The 18,463-nt window shown below is 61.8% G+C and overlaps 1 protein-coding gene across 1 annotated transcript in view; it reads left to right on the top strand.

The window, feature by feature from the left end:
* Nucleotides 1-18,025: 18,025 nt before the first annotated feature.
* The window catches only part of DNAJA4 (DnaJ heat shock protein family (Hsp40) member A4), a 14,703-nt gene continuing 14,265 nt past the window's right edge, over nt 18,026-18,463 (top strand). The window contains exon 1 of the mRNA XM_039257144.1: nt 18,026-18,264. Within this exon, the coding sequence (XP_039113075.1) occupies nt 18,188-18,264 (77 nt within the window). The 5' untranslated portion in view covers nt 18,026-18,187. The remainder of the gene's footprint in view (nt 18,265-18,463) is intronic.

Consider the following 18,463-nt stretch of genomic DNA (forward strand, 5'->3'; position numbering starts at 1 on the left):
CGGGGCAGTCGCGTCCGGCGTCAGAGCTGCGTGGCATCAGCGGCGGGCACCTGTGTCCCCTGGGCGAGAGGCCGTCCCCTGGGAGCCAGTGGGCAGTGGGGGCGGGCCCGGCGGGAGGCGGCGACTCAGTGGCCCAACGAGGCCGAGGCCGTTTCCTCTCTATTTTTAGAAGCTCAAAACTCCTCTCATCAGTGAGGTAGCTCGGGAGGAAAACTTTCCTTTTCTTGGAGGTTTTGTTTCACTGGAGAAGAGGGGAATCTCAATGAAGCCAGTGTTCTTTTTGATGCAAATGCGCTCGGGCTCTCCCAGGAAGACTGGCCGATGGGCTCGCTGGCTTCCGGCCCCCAGAAAACGTCCCCCCTGTTAACCGGCCACGCCAGAGCAGCGGGGACCTCCGCGCCAGAGTGCCCCCCGCCCCCACGGGCCGTCCCAAGCGCCCACGCCCTGCAGCCTCACCCTCTACCAGGGCAGGGGGTCACACCCCCGGCCCACCTGCCCGTGAGGAGCCCAGTCGGGGGGAAGGAGAGGCATTCCCAACCCTGACAACCGTCCTGTCCGACAAGCATCTGCACCCAAGCAGACATGACCGTGGCCATGCAGGGACCCTGCCCCCTCGGCAATGGGAGAGAAGCAGCCGTGAGCGGATGGACGTGGGGCAGGGAGGACAGAGCGCTTTCCCCGAATACCAGAACCCCCCCCCCCCCCGCGACCGTGCATTGGTTTCTGAAGGCGGCGGGAACAGAGCACCACAGAGCGGGGGCTCCACACACAGAAGGGTGCATCTGGCCAAGGGCCGGGCCGGGCTCTCTCCGGGGCCGAGGCGAGCACCCTTCTCTTCCAGCTGCTGGAGGGGCTGTTCTGAAGGAGAGTAACACACGACAGCCACGCTTTTGGTTTCGTGGAGGAAGACTATTATCAGGGAAAGGGAATACAAGGGACTGAAGAACTAGTATAAGCATAAAGAGGGGAGAGTACAGAGAAGAAGAGAGAAGTGTCCACGTATCAGGTCGGGGACTCGACGCCCGACCTCCCGGCTGGGGAGCCCCGCGGGGAGCAGCCGGGCCGGGGTCCTGACTGAGGCTCCCGGGCAGAGCGTCCTCCCCTCGGGGGGGCGTCCGACTGTTCCGTCCAGGGCAGCATACGGGCCGCCCGGTGTGACCCTGGTGACTCCCCGTGGAGCTGAGCGCAGCCCCCGCCAGCGGCGCTTCGGTGTCTCATCATGTCGCGATCTCAGCAGCCTGGGCGTCCGCACGACCCCTCCTCCGTCCCCACTGCGTCCCATCCCGGCCTGGCTCAGGCAGCTTATCCCTCTTGATGTCGGGAACAGAAAGCCGGCTCTGATCCCAAGCCCAGGTCCCGAGCACAAGCTGACTAAGCCCCCCAGAGTGTGTGTGCAGCTCGGGGAGGGGATGCGTGAGCAGTCACGCCCGGAGCCCGCATCCGGGACGGCCTGGCTTGTAGGTGCCCCCCCCATCTCTGCTGCGACTGTCGCCCTTCCCTGAGCCTGCGGCCCTCCTGCGCTCCTCTTACGAGGACAGCAGTCACTAGACGAGGGGCCACCCCACCCCACATGGTGTCATCTTAATGAATCACATCTGCAGAAAGCCCGCTTCCAAGTACGGTCACACCCTGAGGCCCCAGGTGGGCGTGGGTCCCGGGGGCCGGGTCAACCAGCATGAACTACACGCAGGGGTGTTGCTGGGGCTCCTGCGAGGCGTCCCCAGGGGGTCGGCGGGGCCACCGGGAATGCATTTGCACTGGGGGTGGCAGGAGGTGGAGACGCTGCTGAGACGGGGCCTGGCTGCCCGCAGCAAGGCTGGGGCCCCGCGAGCTGCCTCCTGTGGTGCCGCGGGCCCGAGTCTTCACCCACACCCCTCCCGTGGCCTTGGGTGACGGCTGCCTGGACGTGGAAGGTGGCGGGCGGCTGCGTTCCTGGGGTGACTACCAGCGCCGAGGGGCAAGGGAGCCAGAGAAGACGGACGTCAAGCCCTTGGCTAAGACGAGGGCCTGGGAGGGCCTGGAAGGCTGTGTGAACAGGCATCGCAAGGCGTGCTCCCTCCTCCTCCCTCGGATTCTTAGGGGTCGTAGGAAGGAGGCTGCCCTGGGGAGGGGTGTGGGGAGGGGCGCAGGGCCACAGAGGGGGTGGGCCAGGGCCCGCCTGAGGAGGGGCAGAGCTGCGGCCCCCGCTGGGCGTCAGGGGAGCTGGCGCTGCGCTCGGCCGGCTCAGCTGAATGGAGAGAGGCAGCTGTGACGACACGTGGGTTTTGGCTCTGCCCCCCAGTCCCTGAGCTGTGTGCACGTCACTGGGGTTGAGTTAGGGCGACACAGTGCGACACAGGGTAGAGGGAGGGCCTGGGGGTGGGTCCTCTCGCCCCTCAGCCGCCTGTACGTCAGCAGCTTCCTGGCTCCTGTCTGTGGCCCCAAGCAGCGCAGAGTAGGGCCGCCCTTCCCCGCTCCACGGCAACGGGAGAGGTCTGGCTCTCTGCTGCCCCGTCCTCTGGGCCCCCTTCACCTGCCCTTCCCTCTCTGATCCACCCCTCAAGAAGCTCTCCAAGTGCCCTTCGAGTGGGCATGTAAAATACACGAAGGGGGCTGATTGTTGCGTGGGGACACGGTCTCCTTCAGGCGTGAGGGATGTTCTGGAAGTAGATAGATGTGATAGTTGCACAACACTGTGGATGCACTGAATCGTGTGAACTTTCACCTCAATGAAAGGTGCAGAGGGCTTCACAGTGAGCAGACCCCCACACGCTTCCCCTCCCCCGCATCTCCTCTCTCTTGCAGGGGGGCGGAGGGGTTCTGGACACAGGCGCGCGGGAGCCCGGGGAGTGCACACGGGCACCTTGCTTCCTGCACCTGACCGTACTCGCGGGGGCTCATCACTGACAGCATCCTGGCTCTTTCCGGACGCACAGCATCTGCACTCCGCCCCAGGCAAGTTCCCACAGGTGGAGCTGCTGGGGTTTGACTTGAAGTTAAATGACAGTTTTTGTGATGTGGACAGATCGGAAATTCGGCCATTAGGAGGAACCGGGGGAATGATTTTAAAATATTTTCACCAGGTTCCAGAGGAAGAAATCTGAGTGTGTGGCGGGGAAGCTCCCAGGGCGCTCTGCAGCAGCTGGCGGCCGCGGGTCCCTCGGGCACTGCCTGGGGGGGGTGGGGGGGGCCGGCCTGTTTGGGGGGGTGGAGCCCCCGCCCGCAGCAGAAGTGCACGAATGCACCTGGGAGCCGCCCCGGGCATAGAGGGGTCTTGGGCGCCACGCAGACCCGTTACAGCTGACGTGCGAGGGCGCGTTGCTCCTCCGCCAGACCCAGCGCATCACCTCCAGAGAGCCCTCTGCCCCACCAGCCGCACCGGCCTCCTCGCTGCCCCCACTGCCTTCGGGCCTTGGCTCGGTGTTGCCTTGGCCCGGACACACCGTCCCCATAGGCTGGCTCACCTCCCTCCGCCTCCTCCAGAGGTCTTCCCCGACCACTCCAGCACCCAACCCCCTTTCTGTTTGTTCTCTGCACGCCCCTTACCATCATCCACTTCCGGGTTCTGTGGTTCTTATCGTCTCCCTGTGCCCTCGGACGCAGGCTCCCACGGTACTCAAACGGGGCCTGGCAGACAATAGGTGCGCAGTAAATAGTTGGCAATGGAATGACCTGTGGCCCACGAGTGTGAACGTGGATGGCTGTGGCCCTGGCCACTCGGGCATAATCAAGAGCTCCTTTTGGAAACAGCTCCTGGCTGTCTCCCCGCAGAAAGTGTGCAGGCACAGCCAAAGATGTGCTATCTGATCCACGAGAACACCAAACAAAAGGTGATTTGGACACCAAGAAACAACTTGGAAAGATAAACCTGGGGAAGATTGAATGTGCAACATGGTAAACAGTTGGAAGAACAGTTAGTCTACCGTCCCCTGTGCCAGAGGCACGGGCTCTGTCAGGCACAGGGTCTGGAGAGTCAAGCCCCGAGCCCGTCCCTCCCAGAACACTGTTATAGTGCGCACACCTCTCACGCGTGGCAACCTTAAATATCCTTCTTTACCCTGACATGCTTTCAAAATTTAGCAAGCCAGTGAGGCTCGGTGACGTCAGAAAGCGAAGGATTCGCTCGTTCTATAGACACACACGTTTCCCAGTACACGTTAAAATTAACATGAAACTTTCAAAAGATGTTTGTATCCGTCTATAATATTTGATCACGGGACACTTTTGGAATCTGCCAGAGAAAAGGCTGAGGAAACTTGGTTTTATTTTCACTGAAGAACGTAAATGTTTTTCATTTTATTTTAATTTATTTTATTTTATTTTTAATTTTTAAATTTATTTCTAGGAGAGAGAGAGAGACAACGTGAGCCGGGGAGGGTCAGAGAGAGAGGGAGACACAGACCCCAAAACAGGCTCCAGGCTCTGAGCTGGCAGTCAGCACAGAGCCCGACGCGGGGCTCGAACCCACGAACCGCGAGATCATGACCTGAGCGAAAGTCGGACGCTTAACCGACTAAGCCACCCGGGCGCCCCAATGTTTTCCATTTTAACAACGCCCACATCATGGAAGGGCTGCAGAAAGGCCACTGTGAGTGAGCGGGAGGGGGTGCTTCGCACCCGTGTGACACTGGGGACTTGCAGGTTCCATGTTCGAGGCTGGACCCCAAGGTGCAGGCGTTAGCGTGTGTTTAAAGGTGCAGAAGTGGATAATAGACCCAAAGCTGGGAATGCAGTGACCAAGCGTTGGGAGGGAGCTAAGTGTCATGAGCTAAGTCACTGTATATAGTTTACTGCTGATAAACCAAGACATCAAGAGAGAAACATGTGATTTATTTTTTTTTAATGTTTTATTTATTTCTGAGAGAGAGAGAGAGACAGCATGAGCAGGGGAGGGTCAGAGAGAGAGGGAGTCACAGACTCTGAAACAGGCTCCAGGCTCTGAGCTGTCAGCACAGAGCCCGATGCGGGGCTCGAACCCACGAACCGGGAGATCATGACCTGAGCCGACGTTGGACGCTTAACCGACTGAGCCACTCAGACGCCCCAGAAACATGTGATTTAAAGCTGTGGAACTCTCTCAAGAAAGAGGTGCTATGAACAGAAATGGTTAAAAAAACGAAACCCACACCTGCCGGGGCTTGGGCAAGGGAGGCATCGCCGCATGTTTTTGGCATCAGCTCCTCGGGGCTACTTTCAGTCAGCCTGCATATGTGTTACTAGGGCATAGTTTCTCTTTCTTGTTTTTAATTTCCAAATGCTGAGCCCTTGGGGGTCTGGCAGAAGGCTCTGGGTCCAAGCCCAGGCACAAGCCGCAGCAAGTCAGGAGAACAGAAGTCCTGGCCGCAGCGGCTCCCCCTGCCCGCTTTCCAAAAGTCACATCCACCCCTGTGACATCGGGGCCCAAAGCCCAGCATCAGGGCCCTGTGCACCTGCGGGCTCTGCGGCCGGGGCTGCGTCTGTGTCCTCTGGGGCCCCTCTGTGCAGCGGACGGGAGGGGTCCCGGGCTCAGAGCTAAGTTTCCTCCAGGTCTGGACAGGACCCAGGGGTTCCTGAGGCTCCGGCTCCTCTCCGAGGGCCTCGGCTCTCACAGACCACAAACTCACCACCAAGGGAGGGGGGGAAGAGCGTGGTGCGTTGGGGTTCTGACCAGGGGCACCAGGCTGCCAAGAACAAGCCCTTTGAGGGAGGAAATTGGGACGGATGGCAAGGAAGTGGGTGAACCCGGAGGCCCGCGCGCCCCCTCTGGAGGGGGCACCTTCTCCCTCTCTGCGAGACCCAGAGCGAGGCCCATGCGGCCTGTGTCCTCCTCCGGGGCTGGCGGCCCAGGGCAGAGGCCGGGCACTCCTGTGGGATTAGCCACGCGACCCAGGACGGGTCACCCCCACCGAGTCTGTTTCTTCATCTATGAAGTGGGGACTCTTGGTTGCAAGGGGCAGAAACCCTAAGTGAAACCGGCTTAGGGTAAAATGACAACAAAATGATGCTCCCAGGACGGGGCTAACAGGTGCCCGGGGGAGGCTGGGGGGCGGCCTGGAGCCCCTGACCCGCGTCTCCCTCCCTCGCGTGGACACAGGACACGGGGCGGGGGGCTGGGGGCGTGTTCCCGCCCTGGGAAGGTCTGCACGACAGAGCACAGGGCCTGTCTGGATGCCACACAGGATGTGACAAACAGTTGTTTTCTTGTGCAACGGTTAGGGTTGGGGGGCCGGGCCACTCCTGCCTCATTTCCTCCCCACCCCCATGTCTGTGCCCTGGGAATACAGAGCTAACAAAGTCTTCATGGAAGAAGCTTTGCCTTGGGCTCTGTTTTCTAGAAAACCTGGGATAAGATAGCTGCTCATAAGCTGTGTGACCTTGGACACTTACTTAACCTCTCTGTGCTTCAATTTTCTCATCTAAAAAATGGAACCATAATAACGCTTATCTCATGGGTTATCCTGAGTTAAACATGCAGCAGGCACCTGGAGCTGGGAAACGTTCTTGTTTTCTTTTTATTTTTAAAGTTTATTTGTATTTATTTTGAGAGAGATAGAGAGTGAGCAGAGGGGAGGGAGAGAGAGAGAGAGAAGGAAAGAGAGAATCCCAGGAAGGCTCCTCACTGACAGTGCAGAGCCCTGTGCTGGGCTTGAACTCACGACCCTTCAGATTGTGACCTAAATGGAAATCCAGAGTCCAGCACTTCACCGACTGAGCCGCGCAGGTGCCCCTGACTCCAATTTTACAGTTGAGGAAACTGAGGCCCGGAGACAGGAAATGACCTGGTCAACATGAGGGAAAGGCAGAGACAGAGGAGTATCCTGGGGAAGGGGCAGGTGGGCCTGGTCCCTGAGCCTAGCAGACCCCTGTGAAACAGACCCCCCGCATCAGGGAGCCAGGGGCAAGTCTGGGGCCCTGCGGCCTTTGCCTGGCCGGGCTGTGTCCGCGGCCTCCCAGGGATGGCTGGGAATGGGGAGCACGGACGGCCCAGCCAGGGCCTCAGATCCTGGCGAGCGGCCCAGGCAGCCAGGGGCCCGGGCACAAGGCGGGCAGGGGGGGGCCAGTGCCCGGCACCCCGGGGACTGCACATCCAAACGTGGAGAGTCTGCTCTCTGCTCCAGCCCTGTGTCCGACTTGATGACGAAGCTCCAAGGCCAGGCAGTGGGGATGACAAAGGAGTGGCCTTAGCAGAGTCGGGCCGGGGTCCTCTCAGCTTCTCGCTGAGCCTTTCCTGCTGCTTGATGCCCAGAGGGCACTAGCTGGGGCGGAATGAAGTGCCCGGGTTAGCTCACACTCAGATGTGCGTGGCGGCGTCCTGGCCTCGTGGTGCCAGCAGCCCGGCCTCCTGCAACAAGAGAGGGGGAGGGCTTACACCGGCGCCCCACGTGCCCAGAGCATCCATACCCAGGGCTGTGCATCTCGGGACGGCCCCCTCATCGTGCGGATGGGGACACTGGGGAGTCCCATGAGCCGCTGGCATGGCCTCCGACCCAGGCCTGTGTCTGCAGAGCGGGTGTAACTGAACTCCAGGGCTTTGCCCCCCGGCGTGTGTCAAAGCGAACACAGCCCGAGGGTGTGACGAACGCCAAGAACTCTGTATTACCTGTTCCAGGTAAAGAGACAAGGAGATCGCTCTCAGAGCACCGTCTCCCCGTCTCCCCGAGGGGCTACTGCAGGAAGCTTCCGCTGGGGGCTCAGGGGCAGAGCAGGGAGCTTGAGTAAGCAGTTCAACTGCGGACACATGTCAACATGCCCGGTGCATACGCTGTAGGTCCGAAAAATGGCAGAAACCGCCACCCTAGCAGGGACCCCCTATAACGAGCTGCAGGTAACTTCGCCCCAGGGGATTTGGTGCAGGCCCTCCGCTCCGGCCCGGCCCCCACTCTCCCCACTCGGGGCTGTGCCTTGCCCGCGGCTCTGGTTCCGCAAAATCAAACCCACCCCTTGCTTGCCGTCTCACGTCCCCTCTGCCCTTCACCGGCTGCTTTTCAGCCCTCTGACTTCAGTGACTCCTTAGCTGGCCCGGGGCTGCCAGGGCCGGGGGGCGGGGGGGCTCGGAGGCGGCACCACTGACCCGGGGGACGAGCCTTCGCTCCAGCGCTTAGGGCGCCCCGGGGAGCCCAGTACAGGGTGCAGTCACAGTGGGGCGCCGCCGAATGTTGCCCAAGCCTCAAAAAAGCTGTTTTCTTCTTTTTCCAACTGAGAATCTGATTGCCTCGACAGACTTCCGGAGCCCCATTCTTTACGGAGGCCCCCCTGCGGCAGAACCGAGCCCTTGAACGCCAGCCCTGGGTGAGATGGGGGGGCCCAGGGGGACAGAGCCCTCGTCCTAGCCAGCGGGGGCCTGGGGCCAGCGTCGGTCGGCCCTTTCTGAGGACTTGGGTCACAGAGGAGCCCCGTCACCCCAGCGGCCGTCTTGGCATCCGTAGCTCACTCCTCTTGGGTTTTGCGATGGTTCGGAAAGAGCACTCACACCGCAGGGCCAAGGAAGAGCTGCAGTCAAGGTGCGGGAAGTGGGGAGAGCCCAGGCAGAGAGGCCGCTCCCCACTGCAGGCTTCCCACACTCACCTCCTCCAGGAAGCCTTCCCAGATACCCCTATAATCTCCAACCTTTCCTGGTACATTCCATGGAGACTTCCTCCCTGCGCCCTCTGCTCAGTCTGGGGCTCAGGAGCCCGCTCTTCCCGGAGGCCGGGGGCCCAACCACGCGGTGCACGGGGGTGAGGAACCCTAGTCTGCTCGTGCGGGGTTTCAGCCCAGCTGGGGAGGGAGCCTTGGGTGTCAGTAACAGGGAGACAGGACCAACCTGTTGTTTCCCAGGCTCTGTGCTAAAGCATTTTATGCACATTCTCTTATTTAGCCCTCACGTAACCTTCTAAAACCGACATGATTATTCCTGTTTTATAGATAAGGACACGAAGACACACAGACATTAAGCTGCCCAAGGTCACAGGCAGCACGTGCCAGAGCCATGCTTTGAGGCCGCCTGTGGGAGCCATCACCTACCTGCACGGCTCCGGAGTGGAGGCCACGCTCATCGGGCACGTGAGGGCTGACTTCCTGTGAACAGGGCTTTTCAGTGCACTGGACGCACGGAGTTCGAGGTGCTGGAATCCTTAGGACGAGGCTGTGAGAACGGAAAAATGCCGGCGTGTAAAGAGCCCGGCGTGTGGGCAGGGGAGGAGGGTGTGGCTGGGGACTGATCCCCTGGTTCCGGCATTCGAAGCCCTGATTGCGGCTCGTAGCAGAATCACGACCCCCAAAATATCCGTGTCCTAACACAGCCTGTGAATATGTTAACTCCCAGGTCAAGAGGGACTCGGCCAGTTTGGTCAAGGTCAGGACTTCCCTGGATTAGCCGGTGGCCCCATGTGGTCCCACGGGTCCTAATGGGAGGGAGGCAGAAGGGTCCGGGTGAGGGGGCGACGGGACAGGGGGCAAAAGTCAGAGCGAGCAGAGGCTGTGACGCCACTGGCTTTGAAGACGGAGGAGGGGCCACGCGCCGAGGACCCCAGGCGGCTTCCCGAAGCGGGGAAAGGCAGGGAGGGGGTTACCTCTGGAGCCTCCAGGAGGAACGCAGCCCGGCCGACGCCCTGACTTGAGCCCAGTGAGGCCCACTCTGGACGGCCAGCCTCCAGGGCCCGACGGGAACCCACGCGTGCGCCGTGACGGCCGTGGCGGAGCGGACGCGGCACTTCAGAAAGCCAGGCTCAGCCCACACGTGTTACCCGAGCACCTTCCGTCTTCCAGGCCCTGAAATGGGCCTCGGGGACCCAGTGGCCGGGGGGCACCACCCCAGCCCCTGCGCTAGAGGCCCCGGAGCCGAGCGGGTTATCAGCGACCGGCAGCCCCCGAGCCGCTCCCAGACCGCAGATGCAGGGCCTCTGTTTATCTGAAAGGGGTTCTCGCAGCGGCGGGCCGGGCTCCGCAGGGGAGAGGCGGTGCCCGCTGCTGCCCGCACGCCCCGCAGGGGTCCCCACAGCACTGAGCCGGGGTCTCCACGGGTCTACGGGAAGGCACGCGGGGACCACCCAACACAAGCGCGCACGTGCCCAGGAGACCACGCAGCTCGTCCGTGGCTGCATCGGCCCCAAGCTGGAAAGAGCCTCAGGCCACCCCCAGTGGAGGGTGGCTGAGGTGTCGCCTTCTCGCTCGGTGGGGCCCGAGCAGCCAAGAGACGGCGTGAGTCGTTGCCAGACGCGGAAACATCTGGAGATTCCCGCCAGGCCCACACGGAGCCGAAGAACACCCCTGCGATGACCCCCTCACAGTGTCCACGAGGGGTTAGAAGGCGACCCCCCAGGGCGGGCGTGAGGGGCCCTCGGGCCTCTGGAGAACTGGTGATGCCCATCTGGGTGCCGCGGGGCTTCTGCTTGCTCTGTGACCCCCCGCTGAGCTGTGTACCTTTTCCTTTAAATCTTACTTAAAGATTATTTATTTATTTTTGAGAGAGAGAGAGAGAGAGAGAGAGCGCGAGCGCAGTGGGGGATGGGGCAGAGACAGAGGGAGAGAGAGACCCCAGAAGGCACTGTCAGCACAGAGCCCGACGCGGGACCGGAACTCACGAGCCGAGAGATGAGGACCTGAGCCGAAGCCGGACACCTAACCGACTGAGCCCCCAGGCGCCCCAAGAAGTTCATTTGTAAAATCACTCAGCATATACCTGTGAGGAGCACTGGATGAAACGAATATAATACTGTATGTTAACTGCATTAGAATTTAAAGTAAAATAAAATACAAAGTAATAGAGCATACACCAGTGATTAGGGTATTTTGTTGGCTACGTGACATAGAGGTCGTTGTCTGGGACTGAGGACGCTTAGGTTCTAACCTAACTTGCCCGGACTGAGATGCTGTGTGACCCTGGGCAAACTGTGGCCCATTTTTGGGTCTCAACTTCATCCAAAAATTGGAAGGGATGTGGATTCTATGATTTTTGCAGAAACTGAGCAACATGTTCGAACTGCAGCTAATCTATACCCTCTGTAAGGCGACACGCCAGCCCAGCTTTCGTTGGGGCTGTACATGCTTTCCGGTGCCCTGGTGGTGGTCATGTGATTTGGCTCCGCTGCTGACCTTGGCCACAGAGGCAGGTGTGTGGCAGCTGGAGAGAGCGCAGTGGGCATTGGGACCCTTCAGACTGGGCTAGAGCTAGTGTGACCTTGACCTGGGGTAAACCCCAGAACCTCTCTGGGTCTGTTTCCTCGCTGGCTGAGTGAGGGTGACGGTGTCCACTCCACTGTGCAGGTGCAAAGCTCAGGGCGAAGTGCCCGGCCGTCGGTAGATGCCACGCTTTCCCTACAGCTGGGGAGGAATAGGAAGTTCAAGGAAGACGTCTGATCATCCTGACAGCTTGTTGATCCAAACTAGACAAAGAAAGTAGAGGTGGCCGGCGGCCCTTGTGGGGCAGAGGCCGTGGTGTGAGGGCTTCCCTTTGCCGGCCCCCGAGCCCTGGGAGCATCAGAGGAGGGGGGGTGGGTACGTGCCGGTGTCCTGGGCGCCTGTCTTCACTCCCTATGTGACCCACCCAGGGCCTTGAGGACGTAACCCTGGGCCCGGAGATGCCTCCCTGAACCCTGCGCAGCTCGGAGGAGATGGGACAGCGGCCTCACCCAGGCTCTTCATGCAGCCGCTCCTCTCTCCCTTCGCTCTGCCTCCGAGCTCCCTTCTCCTCGGTCCAGCCTGCCCACGTACTTGCTGCCCTTAGAGTCACAAATTCTTCTTCTTCTTATTTTTTTTTTTTAATGTCTATTTGTTTTTGAGAAAGAGAGAGACAGAGTGAGAGCCAGGGAGGGGCAGAGAGAATGGGAGACACAGAATCCAAAGCAGCTCCAGGCTCTGAGCTGTCAGCACGGATCTGGACATGGGGCTTCAACCCATGAACCGTGAGATCATGACCTGAGTGAAAGTCGGCCGCCCAATTGACTGAGCCCCCCAGGCGCCCCAAATGACACACTTTAAACATGGGCACTTCATTGTATGTCAATGGTACCTTAATATAGCTGTTCAAAAAAACTCATAGCACTTATGTGATGAGATTACAGTAACTCGAGTTTACCTTATGTGACCCCATCACAATGTTTGAGCACGGTGCATAAAATTCAGGACTCATTTCTGAATCTAAGCCCTGCTTTGAGAATCTCGCTGTGCCTCAGAAGAGCAAAGTGGCACCAAACTAAAGCTAAGAGCTGCAGTGGCTCAAGACACATTTTATACTCTGACATTACTGAAAATAGAAGACAAAGTTTGCAAAGTGCTGTTTCTGACAAGATAGTAATTTTTCTGAAATAAAACAATAAAAGTATACATAAATGTATAGCAATTAAAATTTTTTTAATGTTTTATTTATTTCTGAGACAGAGACAGAGTGCAAGCAGGGGAGGGGCAGAGAGAGGGAGACACAGAATCGGAATCAGGTTCCAGGCTCTGAGCTGTCAGCACAGAGCCCGACGTGGGGCTCGAACCCACGAACCGCGAGATCATGACCTGAGCTAAAGTCGGACGCTTAGCCGACTGAGCCCCCCAGATGCCCCCCATATAGCCATTTGTTTGAAGCGCCCTGTGTGGAGCCTGTTCGGCCTGCCCGGGGCCCCGGCCCACCGCCCACCACCCACCACCCAGCACCCACCGCCCACCGCCCGCCGAGGCGCCGGTCGCCAGAACGCACATCGGAGTGCTTTGGTTTCCCAGTGCATCTACGAGTTGTCGGCACGACACATAGCGTGTCAAGTGTGCAACAGCATTTCGTATAAAACACAACGTGTATATCCCGGGGCGCCGGGGGGCTCAGTCGGTTAAGCGTCTGACTTGCTTTCAGCTCAGGTCATGATCTCACGGTTTGTGAGTTTGAGCCCTGAGTCGGGCTCTGCGCTGACAGAGAGCTTGGGATTCTCCCTCTCTCTCTGCCCCTCCCCAGGTCATTCTCTCTCTCTCTCTCAAAATAAACATTTAAAAACCCCACAATGTACAGACCTTCATCTAAAAATGCTCTACGGCTAAAAGGAATGCTAATCATGATCTGAGTTTTCAGGGACGCTCCCCAATCCACGCTGACAGCTGCTGGAAGGGGGGCGCGGGGAGCGGCCGGCGGGGGAGTGGGAGGTGGGGGAGGCTGGAGGCAGTTTCTTAAAGTAAGCCGCCAGTGAGGTTTGCCGCGTGCACGGTTTCTCTGTAGCAGGAGACGCTGTCCGACAGCATTTAACCCACAAAACTCTGAAAACTGGAGCCGGTCCTCTGAGACGCTGCTGCTGTGACTCCGTTCCTGTGACATTCTCCTTCCTTCGCTGTCGTCTCAGCAACCCTCACGGCACCCTCACCGGGACCGGATCCCGGCTCGGGAAACCTCGTTCTTTGCTCCTTCATAAGAGGCGAACTGCCCATCCAAGTTTTATCCTGAGACGCAGCAAGTCAGGCCCTTCCTTGGGTTCCCCGGCCGTTTCTACCACATCTGCAGCGATTTCCTCCCCAAAACTGTGACCCTCAGAGCCCCCCGTGAGGGCGGGATCAGCTTCTGCCAAGCTCCTGTGTATGTTATTTTATCCTCTTCCCATGAGCCATCAGTGTTCTTTTTTTTTTATGTTTTGTTATTGAGACACAGAGAAACACAGCATGAGTGGGGGAGGGGCAGGGAGCGAGGGAGACACAGCATCTGAAGCAGCTCCAGGCCCTGAGCTGTCAGCACAGAGCCCGACGCGGGGCTGGAACCCGCGAACCGTGAGATCATGACCTGAGCCGAAGTCGGACGCCCAACCGACTGAGCCCCCCAGGCGCCCTGAACCAGCAGTGTTCTTAATGGCATCCAGGGTGTGAACCCGTTCCAGAAGTTGCCCGTGTCTCTGCGCATGTCCGCAGAGGGGTCGTGTCCAGGGCAGCTGCAGCCTCGCGGACCTGGGGGTCGCGACGACGGCTTCCTCCCCAGGCCGCAGGATGGACGCGGCAGCAGCAGCAGGAGAGCCTCGGTCTCCCCGCTCACCTCCGCCGGAGCTCGCGGGCGCCCGGGTGCCCGGGCAGCGAGCAGCCACGCTTTGGAAGGAAGCCTTTCTTTCTGAGCAGCAGGTCGCCAGGGACTTACCCGCGGGCCACACTGAAAACGGATGTGCTGCCATCCAGGCGTCATCGTCCCATTTACGGAGCTCAGGCCGAGCAGACGAGGCATCAGCCTCAGGGGCCCGGCCTCAACTTCAAGTCAGCGGCTGCGTCAGCCCCTAACAAGAGTCAGTCTGTCCCCTGAGGCTTGGAAGGCGGGCGGGACGGCCCCCGGCTGGGACAGTCCTGGACGGCATCTCCTGATAGAAGGCTGTTCCGTCTGCGCTGGAGATGTGTTCAGAGCCGCCGCCTCCGCTCACGGTCTCGGCCGGCTCTCCTGGGTCGCCGCCCCAGCCGTGGGGACACGGCGTCTGTGTCACACCTCAGGCACCGGCCTCGGCCGCGTTACACCGGCTCCCGCACTTTCCGCCTTCTCTCAGCCTTCGCGGGATCGAAGTCAGGCCTTGCGCCGGACGCGGAGGGCACGCTGTGGCTGCTTTGATCTTCCGTCCGGACCGAGCTCTCCCTGCGACAGCAATGAGGACGTTTCCCTTTCCCGCCGCCCGTGTCGTCCACGGGCGCGGCGCCTTCATTTCCGTCAGGAGCCCTGCCTTGGCCGGCGCCACGCGGCTCGCTGGCGCGAGGGGCCCAGCTCCGGGCTGTCTTGAGCTCCCTGCCTCGCTGAGCTGAGCCTTTTCTAGATCCGACTTAAAGGGAGGGACGTGTGACTCTTCCCCTTTACTTGGACACGGAGAGGCCCTCGAAGGGCTCCTAATCGGCCTAATTTCAACTCCCTTGTGTCTCAGGGAAGAGGGAGGCGGGGGTGGGGGGGGGGGAGGGGGCCTGGACAGCCGGGGGAGGGGGGCGCGGAGCACGCCCAGCGTGTGCCGGTGCCGTCTCGCCCGCCCCGCTGCGGGCCCCGCAGTGATGACAATGCCCACATGGAAGATCACCGGCCGCCCCTCCCATAAGGAACGGAGCGCACCGGGGACGCCTGACGTACTGCGACAGTTACCAGAAGGTGCCGCCGACGGAGGTGCGCCTGGGGCAGTGGAGACGGGCCGGCTCGGGTTGCCGCAGGCCACCGCTGGAAGGCGGCCGTATCTGCGAGGCACAGGGGGGCGGGTGCAGGGCGCGCCGCGTCTCCCTGACGGCTGTCACACACACCGTGTGGCTCCCTGCTCGCCGCCTCCCTCGCTGCCGCGCGGGGCCTGCTCTGCAGCCGTCAGCCTCGCCTGGTCTGGTGACAGGACCTCAGAATGTCCTCTGCAAAGCACAGGAGACCAGCCCCTTACTTTCTTAGCTTTTTTCCCCGAAACAGACCCCCCGCCCCCCCCGGTTGCTGGTGGCACTGGCTGTGGGAGTCCGAGTGGACGCGGGCTCTTGGAGCCTGGAACCCGTCACAAGCGTGGCTTCTGTCTGTCACCGCAAGGTAGCAATAGCGACGGTTATTGCGATACGAGTCCCCGGGGCTGGCCAGCTGGCAGAAGGGCCTGCGGCGGGGTCACCCGGAGGCTGAGATTCCGGCGCTCAGGCGCGGCCGGTCCGTGGGCTCCTCCGGGGCGGTGCTCCCTCGGTGCGGCCGTGTGCCAGTGCCGCCCAGCATGGTGCCAGGCACACGCCAACCGTCGCCGTGATGAAATCGGTAAGTCCTGTCCTGGGGGCACCTGCTGTCTGCCAGGCACAAGCCCCACACTTCACGCTTAATCTTTTTTTAATGTTTATTTTTGAGAGAGAGACAGAGCGTGAGCGGGTGGAGAGAGAGAGAGAATTTGAAGCAGCTCCAGGCTCTGAGCTGTCGGCACAGAGCCCAACGCGGGGCTCGAACTCATAGACCAAGAGATCAGGACCTGAGTCCAAGTCGGATGCTTAACCCACTGAGCCCCCCGGTGCCCCTTCATTAATCTTTATAGTAACCCCACGAGGCTGGGGTTCCTGCCCCCACCGTACAGAAGAGGAAACTGAGGCGCAAATCTGTTTTGAGCAGATTTGAAGAGCGTGGCAGTGGGGAGCGAGGGGGCAGGCAGGTGGGCGCTCAACAGCCTGGCCCTTACAAAGGCGGGCGCGAGCGCACCCTGCCCGCCGCGTCTGCTGGCTGGCAGTTCTGGCAGCGGGGACCCTGCTTGCCCACGGAGACTGGAGGACACAGGCCCTGCCTCGGGTGCCGGGTGGGATAAACAGTAAGAGGCTGGGGCGGGCTTGCGCTCTCGTGCAGGCGCTTTGGGGGCCCAGTCACCTCTGGGATGTGGCCTTGAGCTCTTGGAAGCCAGGCTGGTGTTTATTCTTTACAGGCCAGGGTTGCGGCCTAGCTGCGAAGACGGCCCAGGAGAGCCTCCGTAGGGCGTCATAAAGAGGAGGATCTTTGTCAGCTGCTTTTGTTTAGACGGAAGAAGGGAAAGAAATGCATGGACGTGTGCAGGCTGCGTGCCAGCTGCTGCACAAAGTTGAGGGGCAGGTACCTTTAATGTCGCCCCCGCAGTGAGTCAAGTATGTAAGGGTTAACAGCCTGCGGTGGAGGTTAAGGCTCCTGCCGCAGGCCACACGGCCGGAGGGAGCGCAGCCGGGGGGAGCACGGCCGGGGGGAGCACGGCCGGGGGGAGCACGGCCGGGGGGAGCACGGCCGGGGGAGCACGGCCGGGGGGACCACGGCCAGGGGGAGCACGGCCGGGGGAGCATTGCCGGAGGGAGCACGGCCGGAAGGAGCACAGCCACAGGTCGCACAGCCGGGGGGAGCACAGCCGGAGGGAGCACAGCCGGAGGGAGCACATCCGGGGGGAGCACGGCCGGGGGGAGCACATCCGGAGGGAGCACAGCCGGGATCTGGGCCTTGGCCGCACCAGTCCCAGCGGCTCCGACGGCCGGCGCCCCCCATGCCAGCGTCGCTGCCCAAGGCTCGCGGCCGGGAGGCGGGTGGTGCTGGGCGGCTGTCCTCGGCTCTGCCTGCACACGGGCATCTCCTCGGGAGCTCGGGAAGCTCTGCTGGAAGTCGTCTGTGGCGCAGCCCGGACACGGGGCTTTTCAGAAGGGTGCGTGGCTGGGAGTGAGACCGACCCACTGGGCGCCAAGACTTCACGGTCATCACCCCACGGACCCCTGGGGGTCGCTTCGAGGAAGGCAGGGGGGAGGGTGGCAGTGACCATAGCCTGCAGATGAGCAGCGCAGCTCAGAGAGGCTCCGCTTGCACCGCCAGACACCTGCTGTGGGGTCAGGCCCCCGACCCCCAGCTCTGCACTCTCTGCCCAAAGGTTACTGCTCTAAAGGGGCCTAACTGAGAGGAAAAAGCAAGGTCTCTCAAACCAGAAATGACAGTTTAATTTTGCTTGGGTGATAAGTCGTTTCACTCCCCCACGGAGCACGTGGAGGGGACAGAGGGCCTGCCTCAGCCGCAGGACCAGGGCCCCAGAGGGGCGAGGGGAGGCCGCCCCGCCCGAGCGGTCGGTGGGGGAGGCCACGGCGGGCGCAGGCGGCCTGAGGCTCTCTGATAGGCCTCCTTCGGGCCTCTGCGGGCGGGCAGTGATCCCGGCTCCCAGGCACCCGCGGGAGCTGGGCACAGCCTTCTGCGCAGGGTCCTGGGCCCCCGAGCCCCATGACGGCTCCAGCGCCACCCCCACCGCACAACACGGGGCCCAGCCTGCTCCCGCCTCAGTGGTTGCAGGTTTCCCACCTCTAAGAGGTGCGAGACCGCTGCCATCTCTTGGGAGACCTGGAAACGGGGTTACTTGCACCTCAAGGACGTCACATCTGTGGGGCGACACTGCTCGCCCTTGGGGGACGTCAGGGCTTCCCAGGTGTGCACAGCGGGGAGGCCACGGTGCACGGCTGGGGACAGCGGAGCACCGCGTAGATCTGGAAGGCCTTCCGCACCCGCCTGCCCTGCAGATGCCCCGCGAGAGGCGGGGGGCGCCGGCAGCGCGGGGTCTCAGGGCCCGCGGCCCCCACGGCGGCGGACCCCGCCCACTCTAACCCCTTAAAGACACCACAGTCTCCGCTGGCTGCCCGCGCGACCCCCGGCCGTGACCGCACAGCCGGCGGCCACACCCCGGGGCGTGGCGGGCAAGGCTGCCCCAACCCCACCTCTCCGGCTCAGTTCCGCGGGCGCGACCCCTCGGCCGTTTGGGCTTCTGAAGGGCTAAGGGCGGCCCCTGGGCGGCAGGACGGTTGTCGCAGGGCGGCCCCCACGCCGAAGCCCCCGTCCGCGCCCTCCGACATGGCCCGGGGGGGCAGTCAGAGCTGGAGCTCCGGGGAGTCCGACGGGCCGGAGGAGCCGGGCGCCCCGGACAGCAGGTGAGCCGGGCAGGGTCCCGTCAGACCCGGCGCCGGGGGCGGGGGCGGGGGGCAGGGTGAGCCGGGTGCGGGGGCCGGGGGGCAGGGTGAGCCGGGTGGGGGGACCGGGTGAGCCGAGTGCGGGGGCCGGGGGGCAGGGTGAGCCGGGTGGGGGGACCGGGTGAGCCGGGTGCGGGGGCCGGGGGGAGGGTGAGCCAGG

The sequence above is a fragment of the Hyaena hyaena genome, unplaced genomic scaffold, assembly GCF_003009895.1.
Source record: "Hyaena hyaena isolate Hyena2069 unplaced genomic scaffold, ASM300989v1 scaffold_13, whole genome shotgun sequence".
NCBI lineage: Eukaryota > Metazoa > Chordata > Mammalia > Carnivora > Hyaenidae > Hyaena > Hyaena hyaena.